Below are 26,214 nucleotides of genomic sequence, written 5' to 3' on the forward strand. Positions count from 1 at the left end.
TGTGCTCTGTGCTGCAGCTTTGCCGCTACTACACTGAAATTCCCCATCATGGGACTGAAAAAGGGATTTCTTATCTTTTCTTAGCTCTTGTGATTTGGACATTTTTTGTCACCTTGCTTGTCATTGTTTGTATAACTATTAAAATATGTAATTCTTAGTCTATATTCTAATTTGCACGCTGCATTTTTGCTGTTTATATCTGTATTGTATTTTATATTCAACTCAAACCTGTTGCACATTTTGCATTCTTTGTTTCTATTTAGCTGCTTTAACAATTAATATAGTTTTGGTTTTAATTCAATTCAATTCAATTCAATTCAATTTTATTTATATAGCGCCAAATCACAACAAACTGTCGCCTCAAGGCGCTTTGTATTGCAGGTAAAGACCCTACAATAATACAGAGAAAACCCAACAGTCAAAACGACCCCCTATGAGCAGCACTTGGTGACAGTGGAAAGGAAAAACTCCCTTTTAACAGGAAGAAACCTCCAGCAGAACCAGGCTCAGGGAGGGGCAGTCATCTGCCGCGACCGGTTGGGCTGAGGGGAGAGAAAGACATGCTGTGGAAGAGAGCCAGAGATTAATATCAATTAATGATTAAAAGCAGAGTGGAGTATAAACAAAGTAAATAAGGTGAATGAGAAACAGTGCATTATGTGAACCCCCCAGCAGACTAGGCCTATAGCAGCATAACTAAGGGATGGTTCAGGGTCACCTGATCCAGCCCTAACTATAAGCTTTATCATAAAGGAAAGCTTTAAGCCTAATCTTAAAAATAGAGAGGGTGTCTGTCTCCCGAATCCAAGCTGGAAGCTGGTTCCACAGAAGAGGCGCCTGAAAGCTGAAGGCTCTGCCTCCCATTCTACTCTTAAGTATCCTAGGAACCACAAGTAAGCCAGCAGTCTGAGAGCGAAGTGCTCTGTTGGGGTGATATGGTACTATGAGGTCTTTGAGATAAGATGGGGCCTGATTATTCAAGACCTTGTATGTGAGGAGAAGAATTTTAAATTCTATTCTAGATTTAACAGGGAGCCAATGAAGAGAAGCCAATATGGGATAAATCTGCTCTCTCTTTCTAGTCCCTGTCAGTACTCTAGCTGCAGCATTTTGGATCAGCTGAAGGCTTTTCAGGAAGCTTTTAGGACAGCCTGATAATAATGAATTACAATAATCCACCCTAGAAGTAATAAATGCATGAATGAGCTTTTCAGCATCACTCTGAGAAAGGATGTTTCTAATTTTAGAAATATTGCGCAAATGCAAAAAAGCGGTCCTATATTTGTTTAATATGTGCATTGAAGGACATATCCTGGTCAAAAATGACTCCAAGATTTCTCACAGTGTTACTGGAGGCCAAAGTAATGCCATCCAGAGTAAGTATCTGGTTAGACACAATGTTTCTAAGATTTGTGGGGCCGAGAGCAAGAATTTCAGTTTTATCTGAATTTAGAAGCAGGAAATTAGAGGTCATCCAGGCCTTAATGTCTTTAAGACATTCCTGCAGTTTAACTAATTGATGTGTGTCATCTGGCTTCATTGATAGGTAAAGCTGAGTATCATCTGCATAACAATGAAAATTGATGCAGTGCTTTCTAATAATACTGCCTAAGGGAAGCATGTATAATGTAAATAAAATTGGTCCTAGCACAGAACCCTGTGGAACTCCATAATTAACCTTAGTGTGTGAAGAAGACTCCCCATTTACATGAACAAATTGGAGTCTATGAGATAAATATGATTCAAACCACTGCAGTGTAGTACCTTTAATACCTATAGTATGCTCTAATCTCTGTAATAAAATGTTATGGTCAACAGTATCAAAAGCTGCACTGAGGTCCAACAGGACAAGCACAGAGATGAGTCCACTGTCAGAGGCTGTAAGAAGATCATTTGTAACCTTCACTAATGCTGTTTCTGTACTGTGATGAATTCTGAAACCTGACTGAAACTCTTCAAATAAACCGTTCCTCTGCAGATGATCAGTTAGCTGTTTTACAACTACTCTTTCAAGAATCTTTGAGAGAAAAGGAAGGTTGGAGATTGGCCTATAATTAGCTAAGACAGCTGGGTCAAGTGATGGCTTTTTAAGTAGAGGTTTAATTACAGCCACCTTGAAGGTCTGTGGTACATAGCCAACTAATAAAGACTGATTGATCATTTTTAAGATTGAAGCATCAATAATTGGAAAGACTTCTTTGAACAGTCTAGTAGGAGTGGGATCTAACAAACATGTTGCTGGTTTGGAGGAAGTAACTATTGAAGTTAACTCTGAAAGATCAACTGGAGCGAAAGAGTCTAAACAAATACCAGCAGTGCTGAAAGCAGCCGAACATGAAGAATAATCTTTGAGATGGTTATGAATAATTTGTTCTCGAATGTCTAAAATTTTATTTGTAAAGAAATCCATGAAGTCACTACTAGTTAACGTGAAAGGAATACTCGGCTCTACAGAGCTCTGACTCTTTGTCAGCCTGGCTACAGTGCTGAAAAGAAACCTGGGGTTGTTCTTATTTTCTTCAATTAATGATGAGTAGTAAGATGTCCTAGCTTTACGGAGGGCTTTTTTATAGAGCAACAAACTCTTTTTCCAGGCTAAATGAGCATCTTCTAATTTAGTGAGACGCCATTCCCTCTCCAGCTTTCGGGTTATCTGCTTTAAGCTGTGCGTTTGTGAATTATACCACGGAGTCAGGCACTTCTGATTTGAAGCTTTCCTTTTCAGAGGAGCCACAGTATCCAAAGTCATACGCAGTGAGGATGTAAAACTATTGACGAGATAATCAACCTCACTGGGAGCAGAGTTTAGGTAGATGCTCTGTACTGTGTTGGCACTGAAGAGCATAATAATGAAGGAATTAGATCCTTAAACTTAGTTACAGCACTTTCAGAAAGATTTCTACTGTAATAAAACTTATTCCCCACTGCTGTGTAATCCATTAAAGTAAATGTAAATGTTACTAAGAAATGATCAGACAGGAGGGGGCTTTCAGGGAATACTGTTAAGTCTTCAGTTTCTATGCCATATGTCAGGACAAGATCCAGAGTATGATTAAAGTGGTGGGTGGGCTCCTTTACATTTTGAGAGAAGCCAATTGAATCTAACAATAGATTAAATGCAGTGTTGAGGCTGTCATTCTCAGCATCTACATGGATGTTGAAATCACCCACTATAATTATTTTATCTGAACTGAGCACTAAATCAGATAAAAAGTCTGAGAAATCAGACAGAAACTCTGAGTAGGGACCAGGTGGACGATAGATAATAACAAATAAAACAGGTTTTTGATTTTCCCAATTAGGATGGACAAGACTAAGAGTCAGGCTTTCAAAAGAATGAAAACTTTGTCTGGGTCTGTGATTAATTAATAAGCTGGAATTGAAGATTGCAGCTAATCCTCCTCCTCGACCTGTGCTTCGAGCATTCTGACAGTTACTGTGACTCGGGGGTGTTGATTCATTTAAACTAACATATTCATCCTGCTGTAACCAGGTTTCTGTAAGGCAGAATAAATCAATACGTTGATCAATTATTAAATCATTTACTAATAGGGACTTGGAAGAGAGAGACCTAATGTTTAATAATCCACATTTAATTGTTTTATTTTTTGGTGCAGTTGATGAAGCTGTATTATTTATTGTTTTTGAATTTTTATGCTTAAATAGCTTTTTGCTGATTTTAGCTTTGGTTTTTGGTGGTCTGGGAGCAGGCACCGACTCTATGGGGATGGGGTTTTGGGGGGATGGCAGGAGGAGAGAAGCTGCAGAGAGGCGTGTAAGACTGCAACTCTGCTTCCTGGTCTCAACCCTGGGTAGTCAGTTTTTAGGAGGGTTAATAAAGTGGGATGGATGCCGTCTCTCCTAACAAGACCAGGTTTTCCCCAGAAACTTTGCCAATTATCTATGAAGCCCACGTCATTTTTTGGACACCACTCAGACAGCCAGCGATTCAAGGAGAACATGCGGCTAAACATGTCGCTCCTGGTCTGATTGGGGAGGGGCCCAGAGAGTTTTAAGTTTTAGTTGCTTTGAAACTTCGCAATTTTGTTTAGTTTGTTATTGATGTTTAAATCTTTTTTTTTTTTTGGTGAGCTAATTTTTAATGAAAAAAAATGTGACTTAATTTTAGATGAGACTTCACTCAATATTACAACTTCACACTGTATGCTTAAATAGCATTTTAATGTTCTTTTATTTGGACATATGAAGAAATCCCTACAAGTGTAGGGCATCAAAAAATTGTGATATACTCTTGTTGTTCCTCTCCACGGAAATCTTTAGTAAAAGGCGAAAGATTTATACGAGATGAAGAGAAACAAGAGCGCTGCCGGAGAGAGGTTGGAGTGGGAGGAGGCATTTCTCGCGCTGCTGTGATCACTTACGGTTTACATGAAACAAACTGCTGACTTCATCTCTGATACACACATACAAACATTTTACTACAAATACCTCCAACACATGCGCACAAAGTTGCTGTGTGAGAGATTAATGTGAAGTAATTTTTTCTTTAAACCACTGGAAGCGCGCTAGGCATTGTGGGAATGTGGAGACCCCCCCCCCCCCCCCCCCCCCCCCCCCCCCCCCCTTAATCTTCTCGTGAAAATGCTCGCGAGCCCCAGTTTCAATAAACTGCATATCAGAGAGTCTATAAACGGAGCTGCTCCGCTCATGAGGCAGGACAACATGAACGGGGCTCTGCAGCCCACAAATCTAACAGATCAGGCAGTTAAACTAAAAGGTATTTCACTTAAAATTAAAGCGAAAGTTCAAGTTTAATTTAAGTGAAATACCTGTCTGTGTAAGTGCCACACTAACCTGGTCTGTAGTTATCATTTGGAAATGCTTGAGCAGGATGTTACTGTGCAAAACTGTCTGTACTGTAACAAAAACAAACCAGGATGCAAGTCGATATAAAATAAAAAATATGTATAATATGCAGTGCAATGAAATTTGGTTTAACGAATCACGAAAATGAGCAGATCAGGCAGCGGACGTCCACGCAGAACACTCCAAAAACCATCCACTCAAAACTTTCACCTTCAGCAGCAAAGCGACTGTTTGAGGACGAAGAACCAAATTAAAACTAAAAGTCAGACTGGAAACCAAAGAAAACTCAGTGCTGTCAAACCTAAAGATTCCTGCATCTTGAGGTTTTTCTGTCACTACTTTTTTGAATTTATCATCATTCCTTTTTATTATATTGTTAAAATGCAAATGGATTTAATGTTTTGCTGTTTTGTAAGACGGAGAGTAATGCAGTAAAATAAGCTGTGAAGTGTGCGATGTTCTTCTGTGTGGAAGTAAATGATCCCATCAGTGCAGCTTCACTGAGATTCAGTCGTTCATTAAAAGATGGAAATGAAAAGTTTTTCCTTCCTTTGTATTTTTGCTCTTTGTCTAAAACGGTGTTGTAGCAGCGCCCATCACAGCTCCATAGTGTCTCTGTTTAGATGCAGTTTATTCCCAAATGTGACTCAGTGTGAGCTGCAGATTTTCACCTGCTATTGCATAAAATGACCGCATGATGACGCTGTTGGTTATAAATAATGAGGAGATTTAATGATTTTCACAGCATCATGTTTCGATAAATATTAATATTTGAACGTATATGAAATCATATCAGTGTCTGCTCATCATAATGTTTTAATGATATTTTCACTTCTGCAAACCTCCCAACAAACACATTTTTGTTCCCTTCATTGTTTTGTTTGTGTGAAAAAAGGTTTTATTTCGTTTAAAACAGCAAAATACAAAAAATGATTTCTGCTTTTGGCTTCCAGCGCGACTAAATACATCAGAAATGTTTCACACCGCAGTCTGAAGTCTTTGTTTTCTCTCTCGTTTTTCTGATGGTTTTTCTGATGCTTTTCTTTCTTGCGGGACTTTGGAGAACAAACGCACTCATTTACAGTTTGTATGAATGTGATCAGTGAACTCCTGCGTGAGGTCAAAGTGACAGTAACTTGTGCGGCTGTTCCTCTGCGCACTGAAGAATAAATGTGCTGTAAAGTTGCGGCCCCGCAGAGCTCCACCTGCATTTAGACTTGAGTTTTTGTGCTTTGGTAACAACATGAAATCAACATGGCAGAGCGAACAGTCCCACTAATCTTTTCTTTGTTGTGGTCTTTTCGAAAGGTGAGAGAGACGTGCTGTGTTCTTTATTCATTTAACACGTTTTAATTTAAAATGACTTGGTGCAGTCAGTCTGTGGGAAGCGTCTAACCTGCAGTCCTGTGCAATAAATATTCCGCAATGAATTATTCTCCTTAATACTCAGACTTTTATCCTAATGACAAATTAATTTTTAAGACTTTCAGACAGCACAGAAGGACACCGACAGCTGACAGCGTGGAAATAACTGAGTGAACTGCGCCGGACCCCACAGAGTCACGCTTTGTACTTTTTCCACTGTGCCGTTACAGTGGAGTTCCTCTGAGCAGTTCAAAGTCCAGTTTCTGCGCTTCAAAGTCGGAAACTGGCCGCGTAAACTCAGTTTTTATAGACTCTCCAGTTTATCAGCAAAAAGCGCAGCTGGACAGCTCAGCGGCGGAGATCTGCTCTGTGATTTAAGGCAACATGGAAAGTTGCCTAATGTCCCTTTTTGCAGCTATTTATAACTATTTATAAACTATAAACTCTATTTATAAACTCTCTGATACGAAAATTATTGAAACTGGGGCTCGCGAGCATTTTCACGAGAAGATTAAGGGGGGGGGGGGTCTCCACATTCCCACAATGCCTAGCGCGCATCCAGCGGTTTTAAAAAAAAATTACTTCATATTAATCTCTCACTGAACAACTTTGTACGCATGTGTTGGAGGTATTTGTAGTAAAATGTTTGTATGTGTGTATCAGAGATGAAGTCAGCAGTTTGTTTCATGTAAACCGTAAGTGATCACAGCAGCGCGAGAAATGCCTCCTCCCACTCCAACCTTTCTCCGGCAGCGCTCTTGTTTCTCTTCATCTCGTATAAATCTTTCGCCTTTTACTAAAGATTTCCGTGGAGAGGAACAACAAGAGTATATCACAATTTTTTGATGCCTTACAATTGTAGGGCTTTCTATGAATATGTAAACAATAAATAAATACAAAACATTACAATGTATTTATAATCAAGGGGAAAAGATAAGTTTAAGCATAAATCTAATCACAGGGTTCGAGGTGTAAAAGACCTCCAAATAGTCTAAGTTCAAGCCCAAAACCAACTGACACAGAAAGTTCAGTGTTTCCTGCTCTGCATGTAACACAAATTTTTCCGTTCATTCTGTGCAGCCCAAATAAATCTGATCAAAGAAAACAGCAAAGCAGGACCATGTTTTAAATTTGAGCTTTAAAAAACAGATGAAAGGATAAAACAGCTTCTTTCTGTCTTGTTTAAAATACTGGAGAACACACAATACAGTTTATGTGCTTGATTTCCTACAAACACACAGATCTGTCAGAAAGAGGCTAATACTTTAACTCTCCAGGGCGTCTCTATTTGGTAAGTGCAAGTCCACAAAGATGGCAGCGTGAAAAGTGTCTCAAAACCACGTGTGCACGTGTAACTTAGGCTGTGTGTATCAGGCTGTCCGTGCATGTGTATTCAAGTTTTACATGTGGTCAGATTGCTCTGTGTTTGTGTGGATTGGAGCAAGCATTTGTGAGACCTCAAAATTCAGACACTAATTCCTGCACACCTTTGTAAATCTGCACACATCACATGCATTTGAATTATGACTTTAAAACATAAACAGTACTTGTTGCCTGTCTGCTCTCCTTTTGTATACAGGCAGAAGGAGAACAACTTGTTGAGACCAACTTCACTTCGTAATTAATCCTTCTGTAAATCTCTGCAGGGCTTCATGAAGGACAGGACCTCCTGCGTGGTGAAGACTGTTCTTTTCTCCTCAGCATTCAGTGATCCTGGTAGAGCTTTTTAGACTCTCTGAATCATCAGGCATTGATGTTTACAGAGTAAAATGTGATTACAAAGAACCCACCCAGCTACAACCAGAGTCCTGGAATGGATGGTGACTAATGGTTATGCTATCAGGACGCTGACACATGACAAGTTCAGTGCATGCTGCCCTTCTTATTTGGTGTATTACCTGTATTCCCACCTACTGGGCTAGGGTGATGGTACGAGACCAAAACGCAATCTGCAGCATTAGATGGGAGGTTCCTCCACCCACAAAAAAATGTAATAAGGTGGAGCTCCTGCACCCTCGAGTTCCTGACAGCCATTAATCCCCACTTAAAAACTCAGCTCCACAAACACTCTGATTTTATACTGTCTGTGGTTGAACCTGTATCAATACACTATCTAAAAGGACAGCTCACCTTGGTGATCTCTCTCAGCACCACAGCTGAGAGGAGTCGTGTCCATGTGAAGGTCATTTAAACAATTACCTTCAGCTCTATATAAGGATCTAAATCACATGCTGTCATTAACATGCAGTTTGTTCTCACCTTTGTCAAAGACTCCAGAAATGAGAACGAAGATAACATAATGTGAAACATTTCATTCAAACTTCATTCATGTTTGTCCGACAGCGCAGCTCCACACTTCTGCAGTTCAGGGTAAACTGTTCATATAAGCACTTAAAAACTTTGCTAAAAAGCCCAAGATAACAAATATTTGTGAATATTATCAGAATATAGTAAGAGTCGATTATTAATCAATACATAATGGTGATTTATGACTTTAAAATAGAAACAGTAGTTGTTGCCTGTGCCTTTTTGCATCTATTTATATCTATTTAGAAACTATAAACTATAAAAGCAATTTAATAAAACTGGGGCTCGCGAGCATTTTAACGAGAAGATTAACAGGGAGGGGGGGTCAACATTCCCACAATGCCTAGCGCGCATAAAGCGTTTTTTTTTTTTAAATTACTTCACATTAATCTCTCACTCAACAACTTTGTGCGCATGTGTTGGAGGTATTTGTAGTAAAATGTTTGTATGTGTGTATCAGAGATGAAGTCAGCAGTTTGTTTCATGTAAACCGTAAGTGATCACAGCAGCGCGAGAAATGCCTCCTCCCACTCCAACCTTTCTCCGGCAGCGCTCTTGTTTCTCTTCATCTCGTATAAATCTTTCGCCTTTTACTAAAGATTTCCGTGGAGAGGAACAACAAGAGTATATCACAATTTTTTGATGCCTTACAATTGTAGGGCTTTCAGTATATGTGCAAAAAACAGAACATTAAAATGCTATTTATGCATACAGTGTGAAGCTGTAATGTTGAGCGAAGTCTCAGCAAGAGTTAAGTCAAACATTTTTTTTCATTAAAAATTAACTCACCAAAAACAAGATTTAAACATCAGCAATAACAAACTTAACAAAATTGGAAAATTTCAAAGCAAATAAAACTTAAAACCAAAACTATATTAATTGTTAAAGCAGCTAAATAGAAACAAAGAATGCAAAATGTGCAACAGGTTTGAGTTGAATATAAAATACAATACAGATATAAACAGCAAAAATGCAGCGTGCAAATTAGAATATAGACTAAGAGTTACATATTTTAATAGTTATACAAACAATGACAAGCAAGGTGACAAAAAATGTCCAAATCACAAGAGCTAAGAAAAGATAAGAAATCCCTTTTTCAGTCCCATGATGGGGAATTTCAGTGTAGTAGCGGCAAAGCTGCAGCACAGAGCACAAACAATAACTAAGATACAAAAATATAAAAAAATAGAAAGTATCAGAAAGTAGAAGTCGAATGATATAAAAAATATGTATCGGTATAAATAATATTGTACATAATAGAGGACTGAATATAGTATATGAAGATTGTTTCATAAATTTCACAACAGCATGTGCATGAAATCAGCCACACAATGAACACCGATGTCTTTATTTATTTACTGGAATATTAAAGCGTAATTTATGGTGTCTGTGTGCACGTTTCAGTTTGGACAGCGAGCGGAAAGACTTCCAGTTAATGATTCAGAGTCAGACTGGAGAAGTACGTGAGTACATGCGAGGTGTACGAAGTTCATAGTAACAGATATTACTCGTCTTCCTTACAGTACCATTATCATAATAAGGAGAGTAGACAGGCAACAAGTACTGTTTCTATTTTAAAGAAAATTGAATACACATGCACGGACAGCCTGATACACACAGCCTAAGTTACACATACACACGTGGTTTTGAGACACTTTTCACGCTGCCATCTTTGTGGACTTGCACTTACCAAATAGAGACGCCCTGGAGAGTTAAAGTATTAGCCTCTTTCTGACAGATCTGTGTGTTTGTAGGAAATCAAGCACATAAACTGTATTGTGTGTTCTCCAGTATTTTAAACAAGACAGAAAGAAGCTGTTTTATCCTTTCATCTGTTTCCAAGGCTCAAATGTAAAACATGGTCCTGCTTTGCTGCTTTCTTTGATCACATTTATTTGGGCTGCACAGAATGAACGGAAAAATTTGTGTTACATGCAGAGCAGGAAACACTGCACTCTCTGTGTCAGTGGGTTTTGGGCTTGACCTTAGACTATTTGGAGGTCTTTTACACCTCGAACCCTGTGATTAGATTTATGCTTAAATTTATCTTTCCCCTTGATTGTAAACATATCGTAAAGCTTTTAATTTTTTTTTACATTTCCATAGAAAGCCCTACAATTGTAAGGCATCAAAAAATTGTGATATACTCTTGTTGTTCCTCTCCACGGAAATCTTTAGTAAAAGGCGAAAGATTTATACGAGATGAAGAGAAACAAGAGCGCTGCCGGAGAAAGGCTGGAGTGGGAGGAGGCATTTCTCGCGCTGCTGTGATCACTTACGGTTTACATGAAACAAACTGCTGACTTCATCTCTGATACACACATACAAACATTTTACTACAAATACCTCCAACACATGCGCACAAAGTTGTTGAGTGAGAGATTAATGTGAGGTAATTTAAAAAAAAAACGCTTTATGCGCGCTAGGCATTGTGGGAATGTTGACCCCCCCCTGTTAATCTTCTCGTGAAAATGCTCGCGAGCCCCAGTTTCAATAATTTTCGTATCAGAGAGTTTATAAATAGAGTTTATAGTTTATAAATAGTTATAAATAGCTGCAAAAAGGGACATTAGGCAACTTTCCATGTTGCCTTAAATCACAGAGCAGATCTCCGCCGCTGAGCTGTCCAGCTGCGCTTTTTGCTGATAAACTGGAGAGTCTATAAAAACTGAGTTTACGCGGCCAGTTTCCGACTTTGAACTGCTCAGAGGAACTCCACTGTAACGGCACAGTGGAAAAAGTACAAAGCGTGACTCTGTGGGGTCCGGCGCAGTTCACTCAGTTATTTCCACGCTGTCAGCTGTCGGTGTCCTTCTGTGCTGTCTGAAAGTCTTAAAAATTAATTTGTCATTAGGATAAAAGTCTGAGTATTGAGGAGAATAATTCATTGCGGAATATTTATTGCACAGGACTGCAGGTTAGACGCTTCCCACAGACTGACTGCACCAAGTCATTTTAAATTAAAACGTGTTAAATGAATAAAGAACACAGCACGTCTCTCTCACCTTTCGAAAAGACCGCAACAAAGAAAAGATTAGTGGGACTGTTCGCTCTGCCATGTTGATTTCATGTTGTTACCAAAGCACAAAAACTCAAGTCTAAATGCAGGTGGAGCTCTGCGGGGCCGCAACTTTACAGCACATTTATTCTTCAGTGCGCAGAGGAACAGCCGCACAAGTTACTGTCACTTTGACCTCACGCAGGAGTTCACTGATCACATTCATACAAACTGTAAATGAGTGCGTTTGTTCTCCAAAGTCCCGCAAGAAAGAAAAGCATCAGAAAAACCATCAGAAAAACGAGAGAGAAAACAAAGACCTCAGACTGCGGTGTGAAACATTTCTGATGTATTTAGTCGCGCTGGAAGCCAAAAGCAGAAATCATTTTTTGTATTTTGCTGTTTTAGACGAAATAAAACCTTTTTTCACACAAACAAAACAATGAAGGGAACAAAAATGTGTTTGTTGGGAGGTTTGCAGAAGTGAAAATATCATTAAAACATTATGATGAGCAGACACTGATATGATTTCATATACGTTCAAATATTAATATTTATCGAAACATGATGCTGTGAAAATCATTAAATCTCCTCATTATTTATAACCAACAGCGTCATCATGCGGTCATTTTATGCAATAGCAGGTGAAAATCTGCAGCTCACACTGAGTCACATTTGGGAATAAACTGCATCTAAACAGAGACACTATGGAGCTGTGATGGGCGCTGCTACAACACCGTTTTAGACAAAGAGCAAAAATACAAAGAAAGGAAAAACTTTTCATTTCCATCTTTTAATGAACGACTGAATCTCAGTGAAGCTGCACTGATGGGATCATTTACTTCCACACAGAAGAACATCGCACACTTCACAGCTTATTTTACTGCATTACTCTCCGTCTTACAAAACAGCAAAACATTAAATTCATTTACATTTTAACAATATAATAAAAAGGAATGATGATAAATTCAAAAAAGTAGTGACAGAAAAACCTCAAGATGCAGGAATCTTTAGGTTTGACAGCACTGAGTTTTCTTTGGTTTCCAGTCTGACTTTTAGTTTTATTTTGGTTCTTCGTCCTCAAACAGTCGCTTTGCTGCTGAAGGTGAAAGTTTTGAGTGGATGGTTTTTGGAGTTTTCTTTGTAGACGTCCGCTGCCTGATCTGCTCATTTTCGTGATTCATTAAAGGCGTTTTGACCCTTCAGACAGAAAGAAGACATGAGTTCAGTCCCGCTCACATCACAGCAGCTATGTGGCTAAAAATAATGGCAGGAATAGTAAAAAGATGCATCCATGAAAGAGATGAAAACTGAAGATGTGAATTAAATGAAATTGTTCAGCTTCATCAGGATGTTGCAGGGATGTTGATAGGCAGGAAAACTAAAGAGAAAACCCACAGAGACAGTAAATAGTGTAAAATATTAATAACAGTGAAATGATCTTACTCATGAATGCTCTGATTTAATTTGTGTGGTGTTCTGTTCTTCTCGAGGTCTCTGAGTGACAGAAGGATTTAAATTTAATGCTCCATGAAATATTTATTGGTTTTGTCTCTTAATATAGTAAATCATTACCATATTAACATATAATATTGAGCTGAAAGTGATAATTACCCAGTCTTGTTTTGTTGTTTCATCTGAGCAGAGATGACAGGAAAGATTCGATCACGAGTAACCACCAGCAACACCAGCAACACCGCAACCACGGCAACCACAGCTAATGCAATGATCCAGGTGGGATCTGGGAGAACAGGAGGAAAAATGTGACTTAGAACAACACTCATCAAACAACTACTAATTACATGAGAAAACATACTTACTGAATTCACTGTTATTGGATGTTATCTTCTCAAAAAACCCTACAAACAGGAATCTAAATGTTAGAATGACAGAGTAATCACCAATCTATAGATCTGTGATTTTGACAGTGTTTCTCACCATCCTCATCCTCATTATCAGGAGCAGCATCTGCCTGTTTGACCTCAGGAATGACCTGAATGACCTCTATCTGAGGAGCAGAGAGCACTCGTGCTGCACACCCCACCTGTGTGCTGTTTCTCCGTGAACCTGAGAGCACAGCTGTAGTGGTGACAGTGAATGTAGTGTTGGTGTTGGACACACTGACAGTGTTGTACTGGGAGAAGTTGAGGTGTTGTTGTGAGACACTGAGTGTTACAGTGGGAGCAGGTCGACCAGTGGCTGAACAGGAAACAACCCACTCTGCAGGAGAGTTTGACTCTCTGACATCAAGAACAGGTTCATGCAGCTCTGAGAAGGAGGAAAGATATTATTTAAGAAAAAGCATATTAATTGTATTCTATTAAAGGTATGCATAGAAATCCCATAAGACTGCATGTGTGGGTGGTTTGTATACTGCAGCTGTGCCGTGTTTGAAGCAATTGCACCTTCAGGAACTACATCTGTATATTACAAATAGAGTGGTGCACAAAATACTTAAAAATTAATTAACATTGGAGGCAGGAAACAAATTCTAATTCTTTTTATCAAAAAATGTTTTAAATAGTAAAAATCAGATCATTTGGGAGTAAAGTATGAAAATACTGATGTAAAAAGCCTCTTTGCTTACATATTTTTGCCACCCTGTATACTAAAAACGTCATATTTTTTTAATATATAGTTTGTATTATTCTTCTTTTTCATGTTTACTTTGTTTTCATTGCTATTGCCATTAACAGTAAATAAAGCAAAGGTAGTGGGTGCAGAGAAAAAAGTAAAGGTTTTAAAGTGTGCACAGTTTCCTCCACGATTCTCGACCACGTCCTTACCGTACACCTGCAGGCAGGTTCTTCCTGTCAGAGCGCCTTCAGGATAAGTGTTAAACAAACAGCGATAGCAGCTTTCATCTGTCTCTGCCACCTTCTTGATAACTATGGAGCAGTTATGCAGTGCACAATTTCTAAACTCCACTTTGCCTGTAAATTCTTTATTAACTCTCTGGCCAAAGTACTTGTTGTTGGTCGCCAGGTTTTTCTCTTTCTCTGATAGGATTTTCTGCCATGTGACCTGAAGGACGTCTTTAGTCTCCAAGAGCTGACAGTTTAAGGAGGCATCTTCTCCCACTGCTGCCACCACAGTCTGCTGTGTTTGTATCACTGATGTTAAACCTGCACAGGGGAAAAAAAAAATAACATGACAATTATGGATTTTTGTATGATGGGGTTTAATGTGTGAACCACAGAGTGATTAGACTGAATTCCTACTGATTTAATACACAGTCAGTGACTGAATCTGTTCAGCTACCATCAGGGGTTAAAGTGGGCTGGAACAATCCAGAATGATGACCCGACCCCCTCACTTAATGAGCAACTAAATCTGATAGGCAGTTTAAAACAAAATAATGTGACCTAAATTCATTTTTCATGCACTGCAGTGCTGTTAAGTCAGCACATGAGCCACCTGCACATTCTGTGCACACACGCATTTCTACTCCTCATCCCTGCATGTCAATACAGATGCAGACTTCATGGTTCACCTGCTTCTAGCCTGAACTACATGCACAGAAGGGCAGTGAGCATAAAAATGAAAGTGAATTCAGATAATACTTCACATAAAGTGTCTCTCAGTGTGACTGCTGAGTAACAGGATGAGCTTCTGGCAGAAGTCATCGATTTGAATTTAAGGTGATAAAGTTCTTTAGTTACACAAATTCCATCTTATACTAACTTTGGAACTAAGTCTACCTGCCGCTTCAACCCCTGTCTGCACTGAAATTCACTTTATTCACTCAGCGCAGAGCAAACCGGTTACAACAAACCAAAACTCATTAAATTAATAAAGAACACAGTGTAGCTCGCTCACCTTCTGAAATGACCGCCAGCAAAGAAAAAACGACTGTGATTGCTCGCTTTGCCATGTTGTCTGCATGCCGCCAGAAATTCAAACACTTGAATCTAAATGCAGGCGGAGCTCTGCAGGGCCGGTCCACGATCTCTCTCTGGGTGTGTACTTGACAAAGAAAATTAAAAAATAACTCCTCTCGTTAATAACAGCTACGTGACATATCGCGATGTTCTCAAATAAACCACTGACTGATAAACATTTATTATTTTGTAAACCTGCTCTGGTGTTTTACAGCACATTTATTCCTGTGTCCCCTCTTCAGTGCAGTGGAACAGCCTCACGTTACTTTCACTTTCATTTTAATGTTACATAGAAAAGCCGTTTCTCGACATGCGTACTTGAGTACTGAGAAACGGCCACTGAGATCACTGATCTGATTACAAACTGAAACTCAGTGTTTGTTCTGTTAAATCCCGCAATACACGAAAACCAGCAGCAAAACGAAAAAGAAAAGAAAGACCTCAGCTTGCGGTGTGAAACATTTTTAATCTATTTAATCGTGCGCTGGCAGCCAAAAGTTTTAAACAAAGCAAAACCTGCATCTCACACTGAGTCACATTCAGTGTGAGATGCAGATTTTCACCTGCTATTGCATAAAATGACCACATGATGACGCTGTTGGTTCAAATGTAATGAAGTTTTGATTTTCACAGCACAATGTTTCAAAAAATATTATTTCAGCGAATATGAAATCATATCAGTGCCTGCTCATCATAATGTTTTAATGATATTTTCACTTCCGCAAACTTTCCAATAAACACATTTTTGTTTTGCTTTGTTTAAAACAGCAAATACAAACATTTTATAAATTTTATTGAAGTTTCACAAATCAAATAAAGGTTTCACAAATCACACACATGGTTTTAAATACTCTACTATTAGTTGAGAATAATCTAGTCCAGGTTTGAAGTGTGTAGGTGTTGTAGTTTTTTAACTAGAGCAGATTAAAGATGCTGAAGGTAGCGAAAAATTAAGTGGAATGGCCCTTTAACCATTTCCCGAATCGGAAGCTGCAATCGGAAACCAACTTCAGCTTCGTGAGTTACATTTGGGAATAAATTCCATCTAAACAGAGACACTATGGAGCTGTGATGGGCGCTGCTACAACACCATTTTAGACAAAGAGCAAAAATACAAAGAAAGGAAAAACTTTTCATTTCCATCTTTTAATGAACGACTGAATATCAGTGAAGCTGCACTGATGGGATCATTTACTTCCACACAGAAGAACATCGCACAGTTCACAGCTTATTTTACTGCATTACTCTCCGTCTTACAAAACAGCAAAACATTAAATCCATTTACATTTTAACAATATAATAAAAAGGAATGATGATAAATTCAAAAAAGTAATCAACCAAAGTTCTCACTGAAGCTGCACTGATGGGATCATTTACTTCCAGACAGAAGAACATCACACACTTCACAGCTTATTTTACTGCATTACTCTCTGTCTTACAAAATAGCAAAATATTAAATTCCATTATATTTTTAACAGTATGATTTAAAAAACATAAATATTATTTTGATATTGATAAAAAACATTTATCCGTGGTAAACAGACATCATGCACTTGTGCAAAGATAGATTAAATTTAAAATAAAGTTAATTAAGCCACAGAAAAGAGGATTTCTGGTGTTTAAAGCTTTGATGCTTTGTCGGTTTCTCTCAGGAGTTTTTCCACCTCTTTTCACATTCACTTCCATCCCTGCAGGAACTACTTGACATTTGTGAGTCCTTATAGTGAGGCTTTGGTTATTATTCTATTCTTTATATGGGGTGATGATTGTTATTCTCTCAAAGATAAATTCAAAAAGTGCTGCAACAAAGTAGCCAGAAATGAAGCAAATCATTATAACTGTGGCTGTGCATACTTCAAAGGCCTAAGTGGCCGGACAGGAAAGACTGGGCCCTGTCTTTTTGTAAAACAGTAATGACTCCTTGACTGTCAGGTATCCGTGCCCACAAAGGAGTGTTATCAAGGCTTAATAAAGCTGGGGTTATGGACACGGGAGCTGCAAATATAAACTCTTTTCCACATGAACACAAATTGTTGTACTTTTTCAAGTCAGTGGACATGAATTTGTAAATAATGCATTTCAATGCATTTCAAATCTCCATTCGGCTATCCAGCAAGCTAAACACCTCCACACAATAAATCCAGGACACCCTGTCGAACTTGAGCGTCTTTATAATGTGAACGGTGTGAAACTGAAATACAATACACAGAATAGTAAATACACGGGGAGTTTAGTACTTCAAATGCACGCATGTCTAAAAAGAAGTGTTTAACATAAAGTGTCTGCCATATATAACGCAGAAATATGACCTTCCATCAACTAATGTATTTACAACAAACATAATCTTCATATACAATACAAATTAGTATATTTGGAAAAAAAATGTCCCAAACTGCAACAATACCAAATATATACTTCCAGTTAAACATCCTACTTACAGGGAATGCCTTTATGAGGTCTAGAACAGCAGGATTGCATGAGATGGTGAACGCATGAATTACTGCAGCCTTCTTGCTGGTTTTCCTGGCTTCTACCATTTCTGGCTACATCACTTCCTGTTACTTGCCATTTACTGACAGTCTTAAAGGGACAACAGCTATTTTAGGGCGAAAGCCCAAAACACTCCCCGTCTGGTATCTTCCAGGATACCACAATTAATGTTCTCTGATTTAGGAATGCAAAAGGAAAACTATTTCTGAAATTGGTCTGTAATAGGTTTTGGTTGTACCATGCTGAACAACCTTGACTTCAACCTTCCTCACGAGTCCATCTTGACTGGGAACAGGCTTGACAACAACACCCATTGGCCATTCATTCCTCCTGGCTTGTCTTTCTTTAAGGAGAACCACATCTCCTTCTTTAATATCCAGTTGTTTATGCTGCCATTTCTGCCGAGACTGCAGAGTGCAAAGATACTCCTTTCGCCATCTATTCCAGAAATCGTCGGCCAGAAACTGCACACGTTTCCATTGGCTCTTCAACATTTCTCTTGGGTTGACACTGGAGGAGAGAGGTGGAGGAACACTGCCCTTCTGTGTGAGAAGCATGGCAGGTGATAGAATGTGAGGATGCTCCGGATCCGAGGAGACTGGAATTAGAGGACGAGCATTTAGAATGGCTGTAACTTCTGCTAGAAATGTGGTCAGAATTTCATGAGTGAGTCGGATGCGACTGCCTTGCAGTAACATACAGTCAAGGATCCGTCTTGCCATACCTATCATACGTTCCCATGCCCCACCCATATGGGATGAATGGGGTGGGTTGAAGACCCAGTCACAGCCTTGATCCTGCAGGAAGCCTTGTACCCTTTTCTCCTCTGCAATGTTTGACCTCATTTCTTTATATGCACCAATAAAGTCTGTACCACAGTCCGAACGAAGCTGCTTTGCTGGGCCGCGGAGAGCAAAGAAACGCCTTAGTGCATTGATGAAGCTAGAAGAGCTCATATCCTCGACAACCTCAATGTGGACTGCTCTTATGCATAAGCAGGTAAACAAAATTGCCCAACGCTTGCTGTTGGCTTGGCCTCCACGTGTCTGTCTCGTGGACACCTCCCATGGTCCAAACATGTCCACGCCCACATATGAAAAAGGAGGTTCTATTTTCAACCTGTCTGCAGGTAGGTCACACATAAGCTGTTCTCCAACCTTTCCTCTGAGCCTTTTGCAGGTCACACAATTGCTGATAACTTTACCAATGCACCTTTTTGCTCCTACTATCCACAAGCCGTTTTCTCTGATCACTCCCTCTGTAAAATGCCTGCCTTGATGACTGATCTTTCCATGATGATGCCGAACAATGAGTGTTGTTATGTGGTGATTACCTGGCAGAATGATAGGGTTTTTCTCCCTCTGCTCCAGACCTGATTGACTAAGTCGTCCACCAACACGTAAAAGCTCTCTCTTGTCCATTGTGGGATTCAGTTTTCTGAGTGGACTGTTTGTAGGTAGATTATGCTTGGCAGTGATGCATTTTATTTCCTCTGCATAAACCTCATGTTGCACACTTCTGATGATTACTTCCTCAGTTTCCTTTATCAAATCGGCGTTGATGGCTTTGTTGCACATGTGCCAACCCACACACGTTTTGTCCTTTGCTGAACTTCCAAAGCAGCGTGCAACATGCTTCAGATTAGCTGTGGCCTTGGTCATGGATCTCCAAGTAGAAAAACGTTCCCATCGTTTTGAGCCTAGGCAGGTCTCTACAATATGGGTAGATAGAGTTTTTACCTCAGGACGGACTTCTGCATCCGTTGTTGGGTCCAGCTCTTGGGTTCTGGAGAAAGGATGGCCCTGTAAACCATGTCGTGCTCTGGAGCTTCAGGGCAGGAACAGAACGTGAGCCATGGTCTGCTGGGTTCTGTTCTGTTGGCACATAATGCCACTGTTCAGGCACGGTAGACTCCCTGATACGCTGAATGCGATTGTTCACATAGACATAAAACCGTCTTGACTGGTTATAAATATAACCAAGGACCACCTTGCTGTCCGTATAGAAACTGATTGTGTTGAACGGATGGTCAATCTCCTCAGCAACTACCTCAGCTATTTCGACGGCGAGCACCACAGCGCACAGCTCCAACCTGGGAATAGTAAGTTCTGGCTGAGGAGCAAGTCGTGCTTTAGCAACGACAAATCCTACTTCCACTCTTCCATCATGGCTTATGACTTTCAGGTATGCAACAGCACATATGGCCTTCACAGAAGCATCAGAGAAGATGCATAGCTCAGTACTCTTGGCTTCGCAGGTCGGGACTGTGGAGTATGGACGGGGCACATGAATGCTGCTGAGATGCTGCAAAGAGTTTTGCCATTCCATCCATTTTTCCATTGTCACTGGAGCCAAGAAACCAAGTAGGTCAAAGAGGCTGTTGACCATGGAGAGCAACCCCCTACGTGTATATGGCCTTTCTGTCTGAGGGGCGTGAAATGTAAATTGGTCTGACATAATGTTCCATTTCAATCCAAGACTCCGTTGGTCAGGAAGGTCATCTGTGAATAGGTCAAGGTCCTGAAGGTCCTTGGCACGATCCTCCACTGGAAATGCATCCATCACCTCAGGCTTATTAGAGGCTATTTTGTGGAGCCGAAGATTTGAGGCTCTTAGCATTTCTTGTGTTCTCGAAAGAAGGTCAACAGCTTGTTCCACGGAGGGGAAAGACTTGAGAGCATCATCCATGTAGAAGTCACGCTCTATAAACCGACAAACATCCGCTCCGTAATGCTCTTTCCCTTCCTGGGCTGCCCTGCACATTCCAAAGATTGCTACAGCGGGGGAGGGGCTGTTCCCGAAAACATGCACCCTCATTCTGAAGTCAACCAGTTCCTTCTTCAGGTTGTTTTCTTTGTGCCAGATGAAGCGAAGAACATCCCTGTGGTCCTCCCGCACCAGGAAGCAGTGAAACATCTGCTGGATGTCTGCTGTAATTTCAACTGGGTTCTTCCTGAATCTTATGAGGACACCCAACAAATTGTTGTTCAGGTTTGGTCCAGGTAATAGTACATCATTAAGAGATGTCCCCTCAAAATGTGCACTTGAGTCGAACACCACTCGTATTTGAGTGGGTTTTTGTGGATGGTAGACTCCAAAGAATGGCAGATACCAATACTCCTTTCCCCTTTGTACCGGAGGTGCAAGCTCTGCATGCTCATTGTCCAATATTTTCTGCATGAAGTCCACAAAGTTGGATTTCATCTGGGGTTTTTTGTTCAAAGTGTGCTGCAAAGACTTAAGGCGGCTCATAGCATATTGGCGATTGTTAGGAAGATGCTTTCGTGGCTGGCGGAATGGCAAGGGAGCTACCCAACTGTTGGAGGAATCCTTGAAGAATTCATTCTTCATTATCTGAAGGAACAGGAAATCCTCCACTGATGGTGTAAGCTTGCTGTCATCCTTGGTTTTCTGGAAAACTGCATCTCCCAAGTTCTCACAGCTTGGCTTGTAGCATTTGGGGGTTTAGAGGAAAGCCGATTGATTGGATCTGATGGGAAGGGCAGAGTTTCTCCTTCACTTTAATGTGGGTTTCACATGGAGGAAAATAACTTGTTCTGCCATTCTCCAGAACATGAGTCTTAAAGGTAGTAACTTCAGGTCTGTGGGAGCTGCCCAGGCACACATCACCAATGATCACCCATCCTAAATCCAATTTCTGTGCATATGCTGCATCAGAGGGCCCAGTGATTTGTTCCCTTACTTTGTGGACCCTTAGCAAATCTCTCCCAAGTAGCAGCAGGATTTCGGCACTGCTATCCAACACTGGAATTTCATGGGCTATTGATTTAAGGTGAGAGTGACTAAGTGCAGCCGCAGGAGTGGGGATCTCATCTCTGTTATTGGGAATCATGTTGCACTCAATGAGAGTGGGCAGTGGGATGTTGAGAGCACCATCTACAGACTCAACAACAAACCCAGTCGCATGGCGACCAGCTGTTTCCCCGACACCTGAGCATGTTTTGAGAGTGTATGGGGTTGAGGGACCATTAATGTTGAACATCTCGAAGAACTCGGAGCGTGCCAATGACCTATTGCTTTGGTCATCCAACATGGCGTACATCCTTTTGCTCTCTCTGTGGCTGTCAGCAGGGTAAACGTTTACGAGGCATATCTTAGAACAGGATTTGCCACTAAATCCCTCTCTACACACCTCAGTGCAGTTAGATACAACTGCAGCTTCTGGAGATCCCATCTCCCCGCCATTCTCTGTAGGGGAACGAGAAGGTGTGGGGGTAGCTGGAAGTTTGTCTGGATGCAGGATTGTAGGGTGCTTGTTACTATGGCAATCAGAGCATTCAACCACTACATCGCAGTTTCGAGCTATGTGCTTGTTTGAGGCACAGCATTTGAAACAGATTTTGTGTACCTTCAGGATCCTTTTCCTTTCATCGAGAGGCATTTCTCTCAGTCCTCTACACTTACGTAAGGGATGGGGTTTATTATGCACTGGACATATCTTCTCTGGGTCATCAGCAGTGGGTGCTGTTTTGGACAGGGAGACGTCAGTTTTATGTACCGAGACTGGTCTTCGGTCTGTGATGTGGCTCTGTGAGAACTTATCCCTTCTGATTGCAGTAGAAGCAGTGGAAAATAACTGGAGACTGAAGCTTGGGTCATTAAGTGCCTTTGCTTGCTTGCGCACAAACTCTAAGAAGAATGAAAATGGTGGAAAAAACACCTTGTGCACTTGTTTGTAGTGTGAACCCTCCATCACCCACCTGTCTTGAAGCCCATATGGTAGTTTTTGTACAATAGGATGGATGCCTCTAGCAGTGTCAAGGTATGACAGGCCTGGCAAGTATCCTTCTTGTTTTGCTGATTCAATCTCAGACAGCAAATCATATAGCTCCCTTAGCTTATGGTGCTCCTTAAGCCCAATTTTTGGGAATCTTTCAAGCTTTGCAAATAGAGCTCCTTCGATAGCTTCTGGCGACCCATACAGCTCATCCAATCTGTCCCATATGTGTTCAAGTCCGACAGATGGATTTCTCACATTTACAGATTTGATGCGTCGAGCATGCTCAGAAGACTCTGCTCCTAGCCATTTAATTAACAGGTCAGCTTCTTCTGCTCTCAGAGCTAGGTCCTCAGTAACATCAAGGAATGATGATTTCCATGCTAGATAGTTTTCAGGCTTGTCGTCAAATTTCACAAGTCCTGATGACATTAGCTGGCTGCGAGCTAAGTATCTGGCTAGGTCAATTTGGGCTGCATCACCGGAGCAATGTGGAGCAGAAGATGGATAATGGTTTCGGGTTTCTAGCTTTGATGTGTATCCTGGCACTCCATTTATATTGTGTGACTGATGTTGATGTGTAAAACCTTGGTTGGAATGAGTGTTGTCATCCTCAATGTGACTAGGAGGCTGGGAGCTTTGCAGGACTGTTGATTTATCTTTGTTTCTTGTCTCCTTGTGCGTGAGAGTGGTTACTCTGTAGTGAGGGTTCAAGTTTTAGTGATGGTCTGCTACCGCTGAGATGACTGTGTTCCCTAACATACTGTTCGGTACGTTGTCGGGAACTCTGTGGAGGTGTTAGCTGCGTTTTACATTCACTTGTGGTCTCCAGATTTGCCACTGCAGCCTCCATAACTGCCGCTTCGGCAAGTGCAGCCTCTGCCTCTCTCTCCTTTTCTAAAGCTTTTAGTGTAGCCTCTAAACGGGCCTTTTCAATTTTTATTTCTATCTCTTTCTTCGAAAATGCAGCTCTGGCCTGAGCAGCTTCTGCCTTTGCACGTGCCGTAGCAGCTGCCATAGAAATGCTTGATGCCACTGAAGCTTTACTTGAATGGGATGTTGTGGACTGGGTGTCAACATCTTTTACTTTGTTATCCATGTCGAGCAGGCAGGTATTACCTTGATTCTTTCTTGTGGTGCTGCAGCTGTTGCGCCGGTCTCACTGCAGAAAGTGGTTCGGCTGGACGCTCACAATCGCAGGTCTCCCTTTTCACTGTACTGGCCTCGCAGAAATCTCCATTCGGCTATCCAGCAAGCTAAACACCTCCACACAATAAATCCAGGACACCCTGTCGAACTTGAGCGTCTTTATAATGTGAACGGTGTGAAACTGAAATACAATACACAGAATAGTAAATACACGGGGAGTTTAGTACTTCAAATGCACGCATGTCTAAAAAGAAGTGTTTAACATAAAGTGTCTGCCATATATAACGCAGAAATATGACCTTCCATCAACTAATGTATTTACAACAAACATAATCTTCATATACAATACAAATTAGTATATTTGGAAAAAAAATGTCCCAAACTACAACAATACCAAATATATACTTCCAGTTAAACATCCTACTTACAGGGAATGCCTTTATGAGGTCTAGAACAGCAGAATTGCATGAGATGGTGAACGCATGAATTACTGCAGCCTTCTTGCTAGTTTTCCTGGCTTCTACCATTTCTGGCTACATCACTTCCTGTTACTTGCCATTTACTGACAGTCTTAAAGGGACAACAGCTATTTTAGGGCGAAAGCCTAAAACAATAGGAAATATATTTCCTGTCAGCAGCATGGATATACTGTAGAAAAGACATCACCATGAAACCAAAGAAAGTTTTAAAAGATTTGCTTTAACCCAAACTTTGATATTCTTCTAAGTCCAACCAAACAGTTTCTAATGCCCAAACCAAACCAAGTGACATATTTGTAATTAAATCATATATAAACATAATCACACAAATGATGTTTGAAAAACTGATGTGTACGACTCAAATTTGGATCTCTGGCGGGAAAGTTAGAATGACTTAGCCTGCTACCCCAGCCTCTAAATACAGACTTTAGTGTCTTATAATCAGCATACAGATGGCTAGCAGACACAAGAAGTCGTGTTTAGGGACACAAAATAAAGTTGGGGTTAAACTACCATCCCTTTTCACATTTCTTTGAACTACAAGAGCTGAATCCCATTTGCAGCTGAACTGAAACTTCTTTGAGAATAGAAAATAAACAAACAAAAAACAACTCACTAGACATCACTTTACTTACAGGGGTTGGACAATGAAACTGAAACACCTGGTTTTAGACCAGAACATCCCTTTCAGACAGCTTCCTCTTGCGTCCACAGTTAATCCTGTTGGATGTGGTTCATCCTTGTTGGTGGTATGCTGACATTACCCTGGATTCCGTGGCTCTTGATACATCACAAAGACTTGCTGTCTTGGTCACAGATGCGCCAGCAAGACGTGCACCAACAATCTGTCCTCTTTTGAACTCTGGTATGTCACCCATAATGTTGTGTGCATTGCAATATTTTGAGCAAAACTGTGCTCTTTACCCTGCTAATTGGACCTTCACACTCTGCTCTTACTGGTGCAATGTGCAATTGATGAAGATTGGCCACCAGGCTGGTCCAATTTAGCCATGAAACCTCCCACACTAAAATGACAGGTGTTTCAGTTTCATTGTCCAACCCCTGTATGTCAGAATCTGAAATACTACCACTGCACGCAACTAAAACCACCCACACCATTTAAACATATTGAATTACCTCTGCAAAAATAAATATACGTAAAGTGAAAAAGTAAATCTTTGGGAGAAAATAAACTTTTAACAGAATCATATAATAGTTTAATAACACTGTGACTGGGATTATTTTCCCTTTTTAAGCAGTAGCTGCAGTCACAGCAGCAATTTCATCAAATTTGAGTCTTCCTGCTGCTGAAGACAACACCAGGTTATTGTTGATTCCTCTCAGGAGTGGCTTCTTGTCTGACCTCACTGCTCTCTCGTGACTAAAGTTGCATCAGTCCTTGAAGTGAAAACAAACAAAAAATGTTTCATTAGTAAATAATATAATCAAAGTACTTTGAGTAATAGCTTAGACAGATAAAAGTGTTTAAGAGTTTCTGGTGTTAAATTAGCCCTGAAAGTAAAATGATAAAATGGGACTGTAGAGACAAATGAGAAGAAATGAAATGTGAAATTATAGAAGAGGGAGAAAAAAAGATTAAATAACTTTGACCATGCCAAGAGAAAGTGTGACTAACTCATGAATGTGTGTGGTCGTAGTTTCTCGTGTCTCATTCATCAGCAGCTCCTCTTTGACAGTCTGAAAGATTTAAGAACAGTTAAAGGTGCACGAACAGCTGAATGGCACACAGGATTTACAATAACCCAGACATTTCCAAGAAGAGTACCTGCTCAGACACTTCTTTCTATTTAGGAACACAAATGCACCGGCACAGACCACTAACGCCACAACGAACAGGATGAGTAAAATCCTTCCTTTGAGAAAAATGGGAAAAAAAGATTTTATAATACTTTCATCATCCATAAAATAACAATAGGAAACTGACTTTAAAACATACAAATGTTAACACACCAAAATGTC

The 26,214-nt window shown here is 40.3% G+C and overlaps 1 protein-coding gene, 1 long non-coding RNA gene and 4 other non-coding genes across 6 annotated transcripts; 2 read left to right on the top strand and 4 right to left on the bottom strand.

The window, feature by feature from the left end:
- Positions 1-4,212: 4,212 nt before the first annotated feature.
- LOC115799539 (U5 spliceosomal RNA) lies at positions 4,213-4,325 on the bottom strand. Its single transcript, XR_004021592.1, has one exon. It is a non-coding gene; the product is annotated as a U5 spliceosomal RNA (small nuclear RNA).
- A 2,619-nt stretch (positions 4,326-6,944) lies between these two features.
- Positions 6,945-7,058, top strand: LOC115799572 (U5 spliceosomal RNA). Its single transcript, XR_004021598.1, has one exon. It is a non-coding gene; the product is annotated as a U5 spliceosomal RNA (small nuclear RNA).
- Positions 7,059-9,048: 1,990 nt separating this feature from the next.
- LOC115799579 (U5 spliceosomal RNA) lies at positions 9,049-9,162 on the top strand. Its single transcript, XR_004021600.1, has one exon. It is a non-coding gene; the product is annotated as a U5 spliceosomal RNA (small nuclear RNA).
- A 1,445-nt stretch (positions 9,163-10,607) lies between these two features.
- Positions 10,608-10,721, bottom strand: LOC115799553 (U5 spliceosomal RNA). Its single transcript, XR_004021594.1, has one exon. It is a non-coding gene; the product is annotated as a U5 spliceosomal RNA (small nuclear RNA).
- A 1,265-nt stretch (positions 10,722-11,986) lies between these two features.
- LOC115798965 (OX-2 membrane glycoprotein-like) lies at positions 11,987-15,427 on the bottom strand. The gene is made up of 7 exons (XM_030755936.1): positions 15,317-15,427; positions 14,284-14,622; positions 13,436-13,765; positions 13,318-13,356; positions 13,112-13,238; positions 12,944-12,994; positions 11,987-12,697 (listed from the first exon to the last, which is right to left on the bottom strand). The coding sequence occupies exons 1-7, from the start codon at positions 15,369-15,371 to the stop codon at positions 12,559-12,561; spliced, it is 1,080 nt and encodes a 359-aa protein (XP_030611796.1). The 5' UTR covers positions 15,372-15,427; the 3' UTR covers positions 11,987-12,558.
- A 9,851-nt stretch (positions 15,428-25,278) lies between these two features.
- On the bottom strand, positions 25,279-26,108 carry LOC115799065 (uncharacterized). Its single transcript, XR_004021523.1, has 3 exons — positions 26,021-26,108; positions 25,871-25,932; positions 25,279-25,632 (listed from the first exon to the last, which is right to left on the bottom strand). It is a non-coding gene; the product is annotated as an uncharacterized LOC115799065 (long non-coding RNA).
- Between the last annotated feature and the right edge of the window lie 106 nt (positions 26,109-26,214).

Source organism: Archocentrus centrarchus, chromosome 2 (assembly GCF_007364275.1).
Source record: "Archocentrus centrarchus isolate MPI-CPG fArcCen1 chromosome 2, fArcCen1, whole genome shotgun sequence".
Classification (NCBI taxonomy): Eukaryota; Metazoa; Chordata; class Actinopteri; order Cichliformes; family Cichlidae; genus Archocentrus; species Archocentrus centrarchus.

Bases quoted from the DNA above. Each gene is read 5' to 3' on its own strand.
- LOC115798965 (XM_030755936.1), bottom strand. From the start codon at position 15,371: ATGGCAAAGCGAGCAATCACAGTCGTTTTTTCTTTGCTGGCGGTCATT. The intron at 13,766-14,283 runs GTAAGGACGTGG...CCTCCTTCTCAG, and splicing joins AACCTGCCTGCAGGTGTACG to AGCTGCATGAACCTGTTCTT. The intron at 13,239-13,317 runs GTAAGTATGTTT...CTGTTCTCCCAG, and splicing joins ATCCAATAACAGTGAATTCA to ATCCCACCTGGATCATTGCA.